This window comes from Octopus sinensis, linkage group LG27 (genome assembly GCF_006345805.1).
Source record: "Octopus sinensis linkage group LG27, ASM634580v1, whole genome shotgun sequence".
NCBI classification, from domain to species: domain Eukaryota; kingdom Metazoa; phylum Mollusca; class Cephalopoda; order Octopoda; family Octopodidae; genus Octopus; species Octopus sinensis.
This window is the reverse complement of record NC_043023.1, coordinates 16,454,669-16,473,553: the sequence shown is the minus strand read 5'-3', so window position 1 is coordinate 16,473,553 and position 18,885 is coordinate 16,454,669. Positions and strand designations below refer to the sequence as shown.

Below are 18,885 nucleotides of genomic sequence, written 5' to 3'. Positions count from 1 at the left end.
TTTTTATGGGGATGGCACATAAAAAGCATCATCTGATTGTGATCGTTTGCCAGCCTCGTCTGGCACCTGTGCCGGTGACACGTAAAAAGCACCCACTACACTCACAGAGTGGTTGGCATTAGGAAGGGCATCCAGCCATAGAAACATTGCCAGATCAGACTGGGTCTGGTGCAGCCTTCTGGCTTCCCAGACCCCAGTTGAACCGTCCAACCCATGCTAGCATGGAAAGCGGACGCTAAACGATGATGATGATGATGAATACATGTTAGAACCAACTGGGAAATACAAACAAGAAAAGGAACTTAGTTTCTCTACATAAGCTGAAATATAAAATTAAAAAACTATATTTTTGAATATTTCACTTGAAATGTACTGAATTTTTTTTTAAATTCCAAAAAGTTAGAAAAGGTTATGAGGGGTCATATGGGGTTCTTAAACCAGAATTCCACCAAAAATCAAATTTTCAAACCAATTTCTTTTAATAGCATAAATGCTTTTATGGGGATAAAAATATTGAAATACAAGCAAGAAAAGGAACTTAGTTTCTGTACATAAGCTGAAATACAGAATTAAAAAACTATATTTTTGAATATTTCACTGGAAATGTACTGAATTTATGTTTAAATTCCAAAATGTTAAAAAAGGTTATGAGGGGTCATATGGGGTTCTTAAACGAGAATTCCACCAAAAATCAAATTTTCAAACCAATTTGTTTTAATAGCATAAATGTTTTTATGGGGATAAAAATATTGAAATACAAGCAAGAAAAGGAACTTAGTTTCTGTACATAAGCTGAAATACAAAATTAAAAAACTATATTTTTGAATATTTCACTGAAAATGTACTGAATTTTTTTTTAAATTCCAAAAAGTTAGAAAATGTTATGAGGGGTTATATGGGGTTCTTAAACAAGAATTCCACAAAAAATCAAATTTTCAAACCAATTTTTTTTAATAGCATAAATGTTTTTATGGGGACGGCACATAAAAAGCACCATCCGATCGTGGCCGTTTGCCAGCCTCCCCTGGCACCTGTGCCGGTGACATGTAAAAAGCACCCACTACACTCATGGAGTGGTTGGTGTTAGGAAGGGCATCCAGCCGTAGAACATTGCCAGATCAGACTGGGCCTGGTGCAGCCTTCTGGCTTCCCAGAGCCCAGTTGAACCGTCCAACCCATGCTAGCATGGAAAGCGGACGCTAAACGATGATGATGATGATGATGAATACATGTTAGAACCAACTGGAAAATACAAACAAGAAAAGGAACTTAGTTTCTCTACATAAGCTGAAATATAAAATTAAAAAACTATATTTTTGAATATTTCACTGGAAATGTGCTGAATTTTTTTTTAAATTCCAAAAAGTTAGAAAAGGTTATGAGGGGTCATATGGGGTTCTTAAACCAGAATTCCACCAAAAATCAAATTTTCAAACCAATTTGTTTTAATAGCATAAATGTTTTTATGGGGATAAAAATATTGAAATACAAGCAAGAAAAGGAACTTAGTTTCTCTACATAAGCTGAAATATAAAATTAAAAAACTATATTTTTGAATATTTCACTGAAAATGTGCTGAATTTATTTTTAAATTCCAAAAAGTTAAAAAAGGTTATGAGGGGTCATATGGGGTACTTAAACAAGAATTCCACAAAAAATCAAATTTTCAAACCAATTTGTTTTAATAGCATAAATGTTTTTATGGGGATAAAAATATTGAAATACAAGCAAGAAAAGGAACTTAGTTTCTCTACATAAGCTGAAATATAAAATTTAAAAAACTATATTTTTGAATATTTCACTGAAAATGTGCTGAATTTATTTTTAAATTCCAAAAAGCTAAAAAAGGTTATGAGGGGTCATATGGGGTTCTTAAACGAGAATTCCACCAAAAATCAAATTTTCAAACCAATTTGTTTTTAATGGTAGAAATTGATCAGGCATGCAATATTATGATGTGTCGATCGTCAGTAGTTCTGACGATAAAAATTTGTTGTTATAATTGCATAATGCAGGATGTAAAAGAGGAAAAATGCATGAAGTTTTAAGGAGATATTTATTTCCCGTTAGAGAGAAAGGCATGTGTAGAGCATGAATGTGGCAGAGATAGCATGTGTGTGTGTATGAATCAAGAGTGCAGATGCATGCGCAAGGCTGTGAAGAAAGGTGCATGCGTGTGTGTATGAATCAAGTGTGCAGATGCATGCGCAAGGCTGTGAAGAAAGGTGCATGCGTGTGTGTATGAATCAAGTGTGCAGATGCATGCGCAAGGCTGTGAAGAAAGGTGCATGCGTGTGTCTATGCAACAATACAAACATTTTCAAAGTGAACAAAAAAAATGTACATTCAAAATATGAATAATAATAATAAGGAACATTCAAAAAGAGATGCAAATGGATTTAGCTGCTTTAGTGAAACGAATCGTCACATAATTTGTGCAACGTGGAATGTGCTTCGTGGAATGTGTGCAACACAGAATGTGTGCAACACAGAATGTGCTTTGTGGAATGTGCTTCGTGGAATATGTACTTCACGGAATGTGCTGGGTGGAATATGTGTAACGCGGAATGTGTGCAACGCGGAATATGTGCATCGTAGGATGCGCTTCATGGAAGATGTGCATTGCAGAATGTGTGCATCGCAGAATGTGCTTCGTGGAATATGTGCAACGTGGAATATATGTATTGTGGAATATGTGCATCAGGGAATGTGCTTTGTGGAATATGTGCATCGTGGAATATGTGCAACGTGGAATATATGTATTGCGGAATATGTGCATCAGGGAATATGTGCATCGTGGAATATGTGCATCGTGGAATGTGCTTTGTGGAATATATGCATCACAGAATGTGCTTCGTGGAATATGTGCATCGGGGAATGCACTTCGTGGAATATGTGCATCACAGAATGTGCTTTGTGGAATATATGTATTGTGGAATATGTGCATCGCGGAATATGTGCAACGTGGAATATATGTATTGTAGAATATGTGCCTCAGGGAATGTGCTTTGTGGAATATGTGCATCGTGGAATGCGCTTCGTGGAATATGTGCAACGTGGAATATATGTATTGCGGAATATGTGCATCAGGGAATATGTGCATCGTGGAATATGTGCATCGTGGAATGTGCTTTGTGGAATATATGCATCACCGAATGTGCTTCGTGGAATATGTGCATCGGGGAATGCACTTCGTGGAATATGTGCATCACAGAATGTGCTTTGTGGAATATATGTATTGTGGAATATGTGCATCGCGGAATATGTGCAACGTGAAATATATGTATTGTGGAATATGTGCATCAGGGAATGTGCTTTGTGGAATATGTGCGTCGTGGAATGCGCTTCGTGGAATATGTGCAACGTGGAATATATGTATTGCGGAATATGTGCATCAGGGAATATGTGCATCGTGGAATATGTGCATCGTGGAATGTGCTTTGTGGAATATATGCATCACAGAATGTGCTTCGTGGAATATGTGCATCGGGAAATGCACTTCGTGGAATATGTGCATCACAGAATGTGCTTTGTGGAATATATGTATTGTGGAATATGTGCATCGCGGAATATGTGCAACGTGGAATATATGTATTGTGGAATATGTGCATCAGGGAATGTGCTTTGTGGAATATGTGCATCGTGGAATGCGCTTCGTGGAATATGTGCAACGTGGAATATATGTATTGCGGAATATGTGCATCAGGGAATATGTGCATCGTGGAATATGTGCATCGTGGAATGTGCTTTGTGGAATATATGCATCACAGAATGTGCTTCGTGGAATATGTGCATCGGGGAATGCACTTCGTGGAATATGTGCATCACAGAATGTGCTTTGTGGAATATATGTATTGTGGAATATGTGCATCAGGGAATATGTGCATCGCAGAATGTGCTTCATGGAATATGTGCATCGGGGGAATGTGCTTTGTGGAATATATGCATCACAGAATGTGCTTCGTGGAATATATGCATCACAGAATGTGCTTCGTGGAATATATGCATCGCAGAATGTGCTTTGTGGAATATATGTATTGTGGAATATGTGCATCGGGGAATGTGCTTTGTGGAATATATGCATCACAGAATGTACTTCGTGGAATATGTGCATCGGGGGAATGTGCTTCGTGGAATATATGCATCGCAGAATGTGCTTCGTGGAATATGTGCATCGTGGAATATGTGCATCGGGGAATGTGCTTTGTGGAATATATGCATCACAGAATGTACTTCGTGGAATATGTGCATCGGGGGAATGTGCTTTGTGGAATATATGCATCACAGAATGTGCTTCGTGGAATATGTGCATCGGGGGAATGTGCTTTGTGGAATATATGCATCACAGAATGTGCTTCATGGAATATGTGCATCGGGGGAATGTGCTTTGTGGAATATATGCATCACAGAATGTGCTTCATGGAATATGTGCATCGGGGGAATGTGCTTTGTGGAATATATGCATCACAGAATGTGCTTCGTGGAATATATGCATCACAGAATGTGCTTCGTAGAATATATGCATCGCAGAATGTGCTTCGTGGAATATGTGCATCGTGGAATATGTGCATCGGGGAATGTGCTTTGTGGAATATATGCATCACAGAATGTGCTTCGTGGAATATGTGCATCGTGGAATATGTGCATCGGGGAATGTGCTTTGTGGAATATATGCATCGCAGAATGTGCTTCGTGGAATATGTGCATCGTGGAATATGTGCATCGGGGAATGTGCTTTGTGGAATATGTGCATCGTGGAATGCACTTCATGGAATATGTGCAACATGGAATATATGTATTGTGGAATATGTGCATCAGGGAATATGTTCATCGCAGAATGTGCTTCGTGGAATATGTGCTTCGTGGAATGTGTGCATCGTGGAATATGTGTAACTCGTAAACAAATGAAAGTGTGCAGTGCAAACAGAACAATAATAAAATAAGCAAAAATAACAAACTTAGCTGAAAATAGTGTCCTTTGTCTACAGCTGAAAGTGAATAGATGTGCATGCAAATAAAAAGAGTTGCTCAAAGTCTATGTGAGAGACTTACGTCCATGCAAAAGTTCACAAACCATGCAGGGTTTGTACATCAGGATGAGACGAAAAGCGTGTGTGTGCTGAAAAGGTTGCATGTGCGGGCTTCCATATTTTCTTCCAGTTAGTTTCTTGGCATGTAAGCGAATACCTTGTGCGTCGGCTGTGTTGCATTGCAGCGAAGTGCATCGTAGATTGCATTGCAGAATAGTGCTTCCTGTAGCAGATCGATGGAGGGTGCATCATGGTGGTGTCGAAGGTTGTCATTCATTTTCCTTTGGGTTAGCGACTGTAGATGGTCCAGTTCTTTAATTCGAATCAGCATCTAGCATGAAAAGGTATTATTTCTCTTTACACGGGTTCACCAAATTGTTGGTAACATAGGTTCAGAAGGCAGCCAATCTTTTTCCACGGGCTCGCCAGTTTCATCATCATCATCATCATCATCATCGTTTAACGTCTGTTTTCCATGCTAGCATGGGTTGGACGGTTCAACTGGGGTCTGGGAAGCCAGAAGGCTGCACCAGGCTCCAGTCTTATCTGGCAATGTTTCTACAGCTGGATGCCCTTCCTAACGCCAACCACTCCGTGAGTGTAGTGGGTGCTTTTTACGTGCCACCTGCACAGGTGCCAGGCGAGGCTGGCAACGGCCACGGTCGGATTGGTGTATTTTACGTGCCACCGGTACGGAAGGTAGTCGAGGCGGCGCTGGCTTGCAGTTAATCTTTGTGAAGGCTACAATGCTCTTCTTCGGGGCCACAAGTTGTAACGGGTATATTTTTATTAGACTATTTGTAACGATAAAATTTTTAGTTGAAGTTGAGGGTCAGTAATTGTAACGGTAGAAATTGATTAGTAAACAATATTACGATGTGTCGATTGTCAGCATTTGTGACGATGAAAATTTGTTGTTATAATTGCATACTGTAGGATGTCAAAGAGGAACAAGGCATGAAGTTTTAAGGAAATATTTATTTATTGTTACATTACCAATAACTTGCATCGACGGGCAGGTTTTGAAAAATCCAAAAGCATGCGAAGTAAAGTTTGTGTTTGTATCCTCTTCATTGTTTAGTAGTAATTCCAGAGAGAGAGATAGAATGATGTTGTAAGAGAACAGAATTAGAGCTAGAGAGAGTTGTAAGGTGTGGGACGTTGTCTCGCAGTTGCTGACAGTAAACTTCATTTCTCCCTCTGAACAAGGTTCTAGCTGGTCAGCCAGACTTTGTTCTCACTGAGTTATCATTGTAGTGGCTAACTTGGTGAGTCATCACCAAAGTGACTGAACTTGTTGTGTTATCACAGGAGTTGACTTACTGATTTTTGCTTGGGGTGTTCTTGCTTTTATAACTAACCAGAAGGATAGATATATCATAGATTTAGTTGGTGGTTTTGTTATCTCTATTCTAGCTTTTGGTGAAGTAGAAAAGGTTAGAAAGGGTCAAGTAGTGAAGACATTATTTCGGCCTAGCTAAAGGCATCTGGAAAATGTAAAACTGCTGTCAGAGAAAAAAAAACCATTGTTCCACCATGGGAAAAGTTTTGTTGCAGTGTTAATTTAAATTCGGCTATGGTGGATCGAATCCACTTCATGCTAGCAAGATCCACTACAAACATTTACAGCAAAATCTCTTTTATTCCAACATACCTTGTACTTATGGCTTGATGCAATGGAAATTTTCAAGAATCAACTGGGAAATGCAAGCAACAAAAGGAACTTAGTTTCTCTACATCAGCTGAAATATAAAATTGAAAAACTTTAGTTTTGAATATTTTACTGAAAATGTACTGAATTTTTTTTTTTATTCCAAAAAGTTAAAAAAGGTTATGAGGGGTTATATGGGGTTCTTAAACCAGAATTCTACCAAAAATCAAATTTTAAAACCAATTTGTTTTAACAGCATAAATGCTTTTATGGGGACAAAAATATTGAAAAACATGAATACATGTTAGAGTGAGGAAGAAACAAGAAAGGTGGTTGTGGGATGTGTTAGAAACAACAGGCAGATCTCCCTTAAATCACAAACCTTTCTTTACTCATAACTTTCTGACAAATGGATATTAATGGATATATTGGAATTTGTTGTGAAAAAGTTTTCTGAGGGTGGGGTGAAAAGTTTTGGAAAATTCACATCAGTTGGTTTTATTTCCTCATAATTTTTGGAAAAATGGATATTTCTTTAGTGGAATTTTCTACAAATATTATTCGGATTGTGAAGGTGACGATTATATCAGAATTTAATACGTAAACAAAATTTGTGGGCTCACACACATACATAATTACATACACATCGTGAATTGAAACTTGAAATTTTGATAGAAAAATGTTATCTGTCAGTATGTGTGTGTGTGTGTGTGCAAACCCATCTCTTTCTCTCTTGCTTGTTTCAGTCATTTGACTGAGGCCATGCTGGAGCACCGCCTTTAATCGAGCAAATCAACCCCAGGACTTATTCTTTGTAAGCCCAGTACTTATTCTATCGGTCTCTTATGCCGAACCGCTAGGTTTACTCTTTTTACTCTTTTACTTGTTTCAGTCATTTGACTGCGACCATGCTGGAGCACCGCCTTTAATCAAGCAAATCGACCCCAGGACTTATTCTTTGTAAGCCCAGTACTTATTCTATCGGTCTCTTTTGCCGAACTGCTAAGTTACGGGGATGTAAACACACCAGCATCGGTTGTCAAGCAATGCTAGGGGGACAAACACAGACACACAAACACACACATATATACGACAGGCTTCTTTCAGTTTCCGTCTACCAAATCCACTCACAAGGCATTGGTCGGCCCGAGGCTATAGCAGAAGACACTTGCCCAAGATGCCATGCAGTGGGACTGAACCCGGAACCATGTGGTTGGTAAGCAAGCTACTTACCACACAGCCACTCCTGTGCCCATCAATTTTTTTTTTTTTTTAGAATAGATTTCAATATAATTGTAATCTACAACATCTGAAGCATATTTGTTGCAAATTTCCTTTAAAAGAATATTCATTTTTCTGGACGATATGAGGAAAGAAAGGTGTATGGACGTGGGGGGGGATGCACTTAAATATAATGAAATTATTGTATACAGTGCTCAGGTGCACCACAACTTGTGTAGATATGCCTTTACTTCTTTCAGCAATTTGACTGTGGCCATGCTGGAGCGTCATCTCAAAGCGATTTAGTCAAACAAATTGACCCCAGGACTTATTTTTAAGCCTAGAACTAATTGTATTGATATCTTTTTGCCGAAACACTAAATTAGGGGGACCTTATCACATCAACACCTGCTGACAAGTGGGGACAGGATGATTAAACAGAGACCAAAGATAAACACACACACACACATAGAAACTGAAAAGAGCCTATCGTGTAAATATATATATATATATATATACTAGCAGTATCGCCTGGCGTTGCTCGGGTTTGTAAGGGAAATAACTATATAAGCATTTTTAGAGAGTTATAGCCAAAAAAATAGCCAAAAAATGCATTAAAAATGGAAAAAAAATGATGGTAAATTTTTTTTTAAATCGTTGACTCATCGTAGACATTTTTAGAGAGTTACTTCCCTTATATAATAGCGAAAAAAATGATGGTAAATTTTTTTTTAAATCGTAGACGCGTGCTAATACCCAGAAGGGCTTGATATGAATCACGACTATAAGATACCCGGTTTTGGTTAAACTGCACCGCAAAATGTGGGAGTAGTTAGGAATCTAAATCATAGGAGACAGACAGCACACAACCTCTCTTTTATATATAAAGATATAGTACAGAGTGAGATAGGGGTTATGAGTGTAACCCACTATGGGATATCATTTATCCAATATACTGCCAATAAAGTACCCAGAAATGCTAAGAATTGCAATGCAATTCATTTATTGTATTATATGGGCGAAGGTAAAATGTTTTACCTGAAATTCATAATACAAAATAAGAAAATGGAGGAATAGATTTCTTTCAATCATCAACTTCCAGATAATACCAATTCATATAATTTATTAACTAATTAAATAGGAACATCCAAATCCAACAGAATAAGACAGAATAAAACAATATACATCTATAAGTAAGATAATACCATAAAAATAATACACATAAAATGGATCTTAAAGCTGTTTCAGCCTAGGCCTTGAGATATATATATATAAGTAACTCATTTTTAACTGCATATTACCTCAATACATCTGACTAATATGGGCATAATGAGATACCCTTATCTACAGGCTGAAACAGCTGTAAGATCCATTTTATATGTATTATTTTTATGGTATAATCTCATTGATGTATATTGTTTTATTCTGTTTTACTCTGTTGGATTTGGATGTTCCTATTTAATTAGTTAATAAATTATATGAATTGGTATTATCTGTAAGATGATGATTCTAAGGAATCTATTCCTCCTCCTCATCATCATCATTTAGCGTCCGCTTTCCATGCTGGCATGGGTTGGACGGTGCAACTGGGGTCTGGGAAGCCAGAAGGCTGCACCAGGCCCAGTCTGATCTGGCAATGTTTCTACAGCTGGATGCCCTTCCTAACGCCAAACACTCTGTGAGTGTAGTGGGTGCTTTTTACGTGCCACTGGCACGGAAGCGAGGCGAGGCTGGCAAACGGCCATGATCGGATGGTGCTTTTTACGTGCCACCGGCACGGAGGCGAAGTGCGGCTGGCAAACGGCCACGATCGGATGGTGCTTTTTACATGCCACTGGCACGGAGGCCAGGCGAGGCTGGCAAACGGCCACGATCGGATGGTGCTTTTTACGCGCCACCGGCACAGAGGCCAGGCGAGGCTGGCAAACGGCCACGATCGTATGGTGCTTTTTACGTGCCACCAGCACAGAGGCCAGTCGGGACGGCGCTGGCAACAGCCACGTTCGGATGGTTCTCTTATGTGCCACCGGCACTGGTATCACATCTACAATTTCCATTCATGTTGATCGATTTTGATTTTTGATTTTGATTTTTCTTATTTTGTATATGTCTATATATATATGTATATACACACATATACTTGTGACAGGCTTCTTTCATTTTCTTTCTACCAAATCCACTCACAAGGCTTTGAGTGCCCCATGGTTTTAGTAGCAAACACCTGATCTAAGAGCCACGCAGTGTGACCGAACCAATGTGGCTGGAATGCAAGCTTCTTACCACACAGCCATCCTAAATCGCTTAAAGAAATAAGCTTCAAAATAAACCTAATTAACAATCTTATTCTTAATTATTTCAAGCTGTTAAAATTAATGATGATGACTGATTGAAATAACGATAATGAAATACCATAAATATATTTTATAAAACGTTTACATTACTTAATTAAAATAAGCTAATTAACAGTCTTATTCTTAATTATTTCAAGCGATCCATTCTAAATTAAAACTACATACACGAATAGGTGCAGGGGTGGCTGTGTGGTAAGTAACTTGTTTACCAGCCACATGGTTCTGGGTTCATTCCCACTGCGTGGCACCTTGGGCAAGTGTCTTCTACTATGGCCTCGGGCTGATCAAAGCCTTGTGAGTGGATTTGGTAGACGGAAACTGAAAGAAGCCTGTCGTATATATGTAGGTGTAGGAGTGGCTGTGTGGTAAGTAGCTTGTTTACCAACCACATGGTTCCGGGTTCAGTCCCACTGTGTGACACCTTGGGCAAGTGGCCCCATGTTGACCAAAGCCTTGTGAGTGGATTTGGTAGACGGAAACTGAAAGAAGCCCGTCATATATATATATATATATATATATATATATGTGTATGTTTGTGTGTCTGTGTTTGTCCCCCCAACATAGATTGACAACCGATGCTGGTGTGTTTATGTTCCTGTAACTTAGTGGTTCAGCAAAAGAGACCGATAGAATAAGTACTGTGCTTACGAAGAATAAGTCCAGGGGTCGATTTGCTCAACTGAAGGCGGTGCTCCAGCATGGCCTCAGTCAAATGACCGAAAGAAGTAAAAGAGTAAAAGAGAATAGATAACATAATATTTGGCCACAAGAATTTTTGGAAGGAAATCTTAGTGGAAAGTTAGCCTTAAGGTTGAGCGTACACAATGTGTGTATGTGTGTGTGTGTGCATGCATACATACATAAAAGCATGCGTACGTGAATTCTACACTCTATATTAAGTAGGTACAGTTCAAATGTCAAGTGGTATTATTTAGTTCTGGGAAATTTATGATGCTGAAGTGTTTAGACTTCCGACCTTTTATGTCGAACAAAGTAAATAATTTTTTGGCGACTAGCTAGCGCGGATGCGCGTACAGGGTCCAGTCTTCACGACTAGTGCCTGCCTATCATCCTTTCGGGGTCGATAAATTAAGTACCAGTTACGCACTGGAGTCGATGTAATCGACTTAATACCTATGTCTGTTCTTGTTTGTCCCCTCTATGTTTAGCCCCTTGTGGGTAATAAAGAAATAGATATCATCTTAATTATAGACTAAATAGGTATCATCTTAATTATAGACTAAATAGGTATCATCTTAATTATAGACTCAGCCGACAGCTGTACTCGTCCCAGATGCGATAACACGTATTCTGCGTAACTTATGAAGCTTGACAGCTGCCGACAATGTACAAAAGCGTGCTGGACGGTTTCATCGTCCAAGTAAGTAGTCGATATATATATATAAATAATGAGGGAGATAAATTAATATATATATATATATATACACACTGCAACATAATTTCTTTTCCTCAACAGGCCCTGCCCTATTTAACATTGTCCCGAGGGAGATCAAAGAGGAAAAGGATCCCATCAACTTTAAACGGAGTCTGGATAGATTCCTTCAAAGAATACCAGATAAGCCACCCATAATTGGATACAACTCACCCAACAAGAACTCACTACTTGAACAAAACTTGACTCAAACAGGATTTAGATAATCCTATCAGGTGGTGCTATTAAGTTAGACATGGCCTGGACCAATCCTTGGTCGAAACATATCTAAGTTCTAAGTTTTATATATATATATAATTGCAAACATATAAGGCATGGCCATAATAGGACATCCGACTCACTAGAAAGAGCAGTTAAACTCCAAACCACTAATAGTTGTAATTCTGAAATGGAAAGAGAGATAAAAGGGTAAACGTTTTGGCGATCTTTCGTCTCTAGTAGACCTTTCCGTCGATTTCCTTAAAAAATTTTTTTTTACATATGGACTTGCGGGAACTTTTGAAGTAATGAGAGCGAAAGAGACTAAGAGAAAGCGATTGTATGACGAGGGAAGTTCTTTTGAAGTTACCGAAGCATTGATGTACATGTGGGTGTGTGTTTGATGGGGTGTGTGAGACAGACAGTATGTTGTGTAAGTGAAGTGCTTCTGTTAGTGTGTGTGAAGAGACAGAGAGAGTAATGTGTGAAAGAAAGAGATAACTGAAATTTTGTACTCGGTGTATGTGTATATGTATGTATATTACTTCAAAAGTTCCCGCAAGCCCATATGTAAAAAAAAAATTTTTTTTACGGAAATCGACGGAAAGGTCTACTAGAGACGAAAGATCGCCAAAACGTTTACCCTTTTATTTCTCTTTCCATTTCAGAATTACAACTATTAGTGGTTTGGAGTTTAACTGCTCTTTCTAGTGAGTCGAATGTCCTATTATGACCATCCCTTATATGCTTGAATGTATATTACAGAGTCTATTGACTATGTTTTCTCTCTCACTTGACTGCTGGTAGCGGAGAATTTTTTTCTAGAATTTTTTGCTACCCTAAAATTTATATATATATATATATATATATATATATATATATATATATATATATATATATATATATATATATATATATATATATATACCGGAGTAAACACATAAATGTGAAACAAGGTGGAAAAAAGAGTACTCAAATACCAGTGGTAGAGTAATATGCTTTATTTTAAGCAGCAGAAAATTCAACAAAATCTGTTACTCTGAGTTTCTCGTTGCCGTTCATGAGACAGTTTTTGCTAGTATGGAGCAAAAACTGTCTGATGTATATGAAAGATAATGAGTGTAGATGTGTGTTTGGGTGTGATTAACTACAAGTAGATACAGCTGAATATGGCGTGATTGCGCGTACATCCGTTATCTTTCATAAACAGGGACACACATCTTTCACTTTCTCCTCTCAGAAGCAAATATCGCCTTCCACTCATCATCAAAATAAAAGAAAATAAAATAATTTTTTACGGGAATTTACGAACAATCCGCTGATCAAATTCGACGCTTCTGCAGCCAAAGCCGAAAGATTTCCAGACGTAATTCTTCAGTTTTGGTAAACGACCTCATTCACTGAAACAAACTTCTCTTATGGCACAGACGAAGGGGCGGGACTACTTGAGTATAGACGTCACGGCGCGCGCACTTGTGTAGTCATGCATCCGCAAAGCTAGTCATGACTAGTCGATCCATACTTTGAGTTTTATTGACTTTGTTTTAAAAACATTCACTAACACTAACCCTGACCCTACTTTTAGCCTTTCGTCTTTTTTTCTTAATTGATAAATTAATTTAGGCGAAGTTTCGTATGTCGTAGCTCAGATTTCCGTCGATTTCCGTCGATTTCCGTAAAATACCTTTATTTTTTTACATAAGTAATGAGAGCGAAAGAGACTAAGAGGAAGCGATTTTACGACGAGAAGGTTTCTCTTTGAAGTCGGCCTGTGTGTGTTTGATGGGGTGTGGGAGACAGACAGTATGTTGTGTAAGTGAAGTGCTTCTGTTAGTGTGTGCGAAGAGACAGAGAGTAATGTGTGAAAGAGAGAGATAACTGATTTTTTACTCGGTGTATGTGTATATGTCTGCATGTATGTGTGTGTGTGTGTAAGTGTGTGTGTGTATGTATGGCCGATTCATCGTAATTTTTTACTCGGTGTATGTGTATATGTATGTCTGTCTCTTCGCACACACTAACAGAAGCACTTCACTTACACAACATACTGTCTGTCTCCCACACCCCATCAAACACACACACACACACACATGTACATCAATGCTTCCCCTGGATGGTAACTTCAAAAGAACTTCCCTCGTCATAAAATCGCTTTCTCTTAGTCTCTTTCGCTCTCATTACTTCAAATATTCCCGCAAACCCATATGTAAAAAAATAATAGTTTTTTACGGAAATCGACGGAAACGTGCTACAAGCGTGCTACTACAAACGAAACATTGCCTTTGCCCATAAGTTTCAGTTTCCAGTACGAATTACTTGCTATTTCTATATAAATAAAATACGTAATTTTATTTGGCGTAACTCCAGATGCGTGACCTCCTCGACTTTGGTGCGTCGTAACTTCCAGAAAAATGGATGCAACGAATACTGCTTAGATGCTGTGGTTTTCAACCAGGGTTCCGCGGAACCTTAGGCTTCCGTCAGTACAGTCCAGGGGTTCCGCAAGCTGTTACAAAACTGCTAAAATCGACAGTAATTTTTAATTCTCCTGTGCAGATATGTGTGCATAATAAGACAATTAAATTATTGCACAGGGGTTCCTCGAGCCAGTGGAATGCTTCCTTGGGGTTCCGCTCCAGCAAAAAGGCTGAAAAGCACTGGCTTAGATGCTGTGGATTCAGAGGGAGTGATAGGGAGATAGAGGGATGGAGAAGGTGAAAGAGAGGGAATATGGGTGTGTGCGTTTTCTGTATTTACATTATTGGTAAATGAAGTGGAGAGAGAGAGAGAGTGTGTGTGTGTGTGTGTATAATGGGGAATAGAGGGAGGGAGAAGGTGAAAGAGAGAGAATATGGGTGTGTGTATCTCTCTATATATAAACGGCAGTTTGTCTGTGCGTGTTTCTGTGTGTCTGTTTGCTTGTACCCTCACCCCGACCACGGCTTTCAACCGATTCTGATGAAACTTGACACACACATAGCCCAATGTCATAATTCAAAACTAACGCAGCGAAAATTTTGAAAAGTTTCCCCAGTTCTGAAAAAAATCGATAAATTCGACATGGGGTTGAGAATCAGAAACACGAACCACAAATTGTCTAGGGGACGCAGCTCCATCCTTTTTTGACTCTCAAAAAAATATTTACCATCATTTTTTTCCATTTTTTTGCTATTTTTTGGCTATAACTCTCTAAAAATGCTTTATAGTTATTTCCCTTACAAACCTGAGCAACGCCGGGCGATACAGCTAGTTTTAAAATACAGACACACCCGAATACAGGCACTCTCTCTTTACCTTGTTTCATTTGACTGCGGCCATGCTGGAGCACCGCCTTTAGTCGAGCAAATCGACCCCGGGACTTATTCTTTGTAAGCCCAGTACTTATTCTATCGGTCTCATTTTTGCCGAACCGCTAAGTGACGGGGACGTAAACACACCAACATCGGTTGTCAAGCAATGCTAGGGGGACAAACACAGGCACACAAACACACACACACACACACATATATATATATATATATATATATACGACAGGCTTCTTTCAGTTTCCGTCTACCAAATCCACTCACAAGGCATTGGTCGGCCCGGGGCTATAGCAGAAGACACTTGCCCAAGATGCCACGCAGTGGAACTGAACCCGGTAGAGAAATGCCGAAGGATCGCCCTTATTTTGATGCAAAATTTGTAAACTTTTCTGTTGACAAATATTTTCTTTTCTCTCAGATGTACAGGCTCACACACACACACACACAGTCCTTTATCAAACCATCCAACCCATGCCAGCATGGAAAGTAGATGTTAAAAGATGATGATGATGTATAATGGTTTTTTGTTTTGACAAGTTGTGGTGCACCTGAGCACGGTATACAATAATTCCATTATTATTATTGTTGTTCTTGTTGTTATTATTTTGCTGGAGTTTTTTTCCCTCGGTGAAAATCGTGCAGGTGAAAAGCTTAATAGGGGTGCGGGTGAAATTTCTGAGGTTTCCACCTCACCCCACCCCGATTTCGGGACTCGAAAAAGGATTTTATAGCATATTAGGAGATCATAGGAATTCATAGAAAATGTTGTTCCGATTCAAACCGAAAAGATTCGTTTAATATTTCGAATTACATAATCTTTTACGGAGATACCCAAATCTTTTAAGAGCTTAGGGCCTCGACGGCCCTGCCCAACATTGGAATTTAAAAACACTTACCCGAGAACAAGTATTGCAGTAACGACGACGTAGCATCTGCTGTCGAAGACTAAAAAGAGTGCAAAGTTCGCCACCAATAGAATTAACCACTGCAGCTTCGACGGTTGGGATGTATGGGCGAGGGGGTACTATGTTCAAAAATAAACATCATTAGGTCTCGTACCTTCTCGTACGACACTCGTATACATACTTATTATACATACGGACCCATACAAGCCTATACATATATACAGAGGTGGGCACGGTTAATCTAAAAGTTCACTTCGTTAATTCTTTGGAAAATCAACGGAAGTTACCGTTAAGGTTTATTGAACAAGAGGCATACCTACAGTTTAATACCCCACCGACTTTGTTGCCTCAAAACTTCCAAGAAGTTCATACTTTTTAACGAAACTTTCACCAAAGGCGCATGAGTGGCTGTGTGGTAAGTAGCTTGCTTACCAATCACATGGTTCCGGGTTCATTCCCACTGCTTGACACATTGGGCAAGTGTCTTCCACGGGTCGACCAAAGCATTGTGAGTGGATTTTGTAGATAAAAACAGAACAGGCACACACACACTATGGAAATTACACGGAATCGGATCTTTTCCTTTTGAACGGCACTTTGTAACATAATTTCTAGGTAACTAAAAAGTTTTAAACTTCCTGTACTGGTAGAATGTGTTTATAAAACACCATTTTCTCTTGGCTTTATTGAGAAAATTCTATAGTTTGTAAGATATTTGGGATCTTTTCGGTTTGAACGGCAGTTTTTTAAAATAATTTCCACGTAACTAAACACTTTTAAACTTCGTATACTGGTAGAATGTGTTTATAAAACATCTTTTTCTCTGGGCTTTCTTGAGAAAATTCTATAGTTTGTAAGATATTTGGGATCTTTTCGGTTTGAACGGCAGTTTTTTAAAATAATTTCCACGTAACTAAACACTTTTAAACTTCGTATACTGGTAGAATGTGTTTATAAAACATCTTTTTCTCTTGGCTTTCTTGAGAAAATTCTATAGTTTGTAAGATATTTGGGATCTTTTCGGTTTGAACGGCAGTTTTTTAAAATAATTTCCACGTAACTAAACACTTTTAAACTTCGTATACTGGTAGAATGTGTTTATAAAACATCTTTTTCTCTTGGCTTTCTTGAGAAAATTCTATAGTTTGTAAGATATTTGGGATCTTTTCGGTTTGAACGGCAGTTTTTTAAAATAATTTCCACGTAACTAAACACTTTTAAACTTCGTATACTGGTAGAATGTGTTTATAAAACATCTTTTTCTCTTGGCTTTATTGAGAAAATTCTATAGTTTGTAAGATATTTGGGATCTTTTCGGTTTGAACGGCAGTTTTTTAAAATAATTTCCACGTAACTAAACACTTTTAAACTTCGTATACTGGTAGAATGTGTTTATAAAACATCTTTTTCTCTTGGCTTTATTGAGAAAATTCTATAGGTTGTAAGATATTTCGTCTTTAATTTCTTGCATTTCGGCAATTTTAACCAATCACTGGCGTCCATTTAGGTAAATAACATTCTGTACATAATGAATATGTCCCTTCTTTATGAAACAGATTGGGTTTAGTTACATTTGTGAAGAAAAAAAGGTACCCTTCCCCCCACCCCTAACCCTAAATCTAAAATAGATTGAAATGCTAAGTTTTTTATAGCAGTGTCGTATGAAGTTGTCACCCATAATTATAACCCTAGTATCGATCTATTGCATTTCAATCTATTTTAGATTTAGATTTAGAGTTAGGGTTAGGGTTTGGGGTGGAGGAAGGGTATCTTTTTTCTTCATAAATGTAAATAAACCCAATCTGTTTCTTAAACGAGGGACATATTCATTATGCACAGAATGTTGTTTACGTCAATGGAGGTAATTGATTGGTTAAAATTGCCGAAATGCAGGAAATTTTAGACGAAATATGTTACAATATTTATTACGAAATATGTTACAATGTTTTTTACCTCAATAGACGTCCATTGATTGGTTGAAATTGCGGAAATTGAAGAAAGAAAAACAACAAATGTCTTACAAATTATAGAATTTTCTCAATAAAGCCAAGAGAAAAAGATGTTTTATAAACACATTCTACCAGTATACGAACTTTAAAAGTGTTTAGTTACGTGGAAATTATTTTAAAAAACTGCCGTTCAAACCGAAAAGACCCAAATATCTTACAAACTATAGAATTTTCTCAATAAAGCCAAGAGAAAAAGATGTTTTATAAACACATTCTACCAGTATACGAAGTTTAAAAGTGTTTAGTTAGTTGGAAATTATTTTAAAAAACTGCCGGTCAAACGGAAAAGATCCCAAATATCTTACATACTATAGAATTTTCTCAATAAAGCCAAGAGAAAAAGATGTTTTATAAACACATTCTACCAGTATACGAAGTTTAAAAGTGTTTAGTTAGTTGGAAATTATTTAAAAAAACTGCCGGTCAAACAGAAAAGACCCAAATATCTTACAAATCATAGAATTTTCTCAATAAAGCCAAGAGAAAAAGATGTTTTATAAACACATTCTACCAGTATACGAAGTTTAAAAGTGTTTAGTTAGTTGGAAATTATTTTAAAAAACTGCCGGTCAAACAGAAAAGACCCAAATATCTTACAAATCATAGAATTTTCTCAATAAAGCCAAGAGAAAAAGATGTTTTATAAACACATTCTACCAGTATACGAAGTTTAAAAGTGTTTAGTTACGAGGAAATTATTTTAAAAAACTGCCGTTCAAACCGAAAAGATCCCAAATATCTTACAAACTATAGAATTTTCTC

General features: G+C 37.8%; 3 protein-coding genes across 35 annotated transcripts in view; 1 reads left to right on the top strand and 2 right to left on the bottom strand.

Annotated features, from left to right (window-relative positions):
* Positions 1 to 18,885, bottom strand: part of LOC115225116 — a 384,942-nt gene that overhangs the window by 72,448 nt on the left and 293,609 nt on the right. For 2 of the 12 annotated variants that reach the window (XM_036514061.1, XM_029796062.2), the window contains exon 1: positions 5,053 to 5,184. The exons of the other annotated variants lie outside the window; for them this stretch is intronic. In XM_036514061.1, the coding sequence (XP_036369954.1) occupies positions 5,053 to 5,134 (82 nt within the window). In that variant the 5' untranslated portion in view covers positions 5,135 to 5,184. Of the gene's footprint in view, positions 1 to 5,052; positions 5,185 to 18,885 lie in introns of those variants that run through there. 12 annotated transcript variants of the gene reach the window in all.
* LOC115225115 overlaps positions 1 to 18,885 on the top strand; it is a 396,737-nt gene that overhangs the window by 133,924 nt on the left and 243,928 nt on the right. Inside the window, exon 4 of one of the 19 annotated variants that reach the window (XM_036514052.1) lies at positions 16,163 to 16,170. The exons of the other annotated variants lie outside the window; for them this stretch is intronic. Within the exon in view, the coding sequence (XP_036369945.1) occupies positions 16,163 to 16,170 (8 nt within the window). The remainder of the gene's footprint in view (positions 1 to 16,162; positions 16,171 to 18,885) is intronic. 19 annotated transcript variants of the gene reach the window in all.
* The window catches only part of LOC118768149 (zinc finger protein 239-like), a 69,345-nt gene that overhangs the window by 32,122 nt on the left and 18,338 nt on the right, over positions 1 to 18,885 (bottom strand). The window lies entirely within an intron of this gene.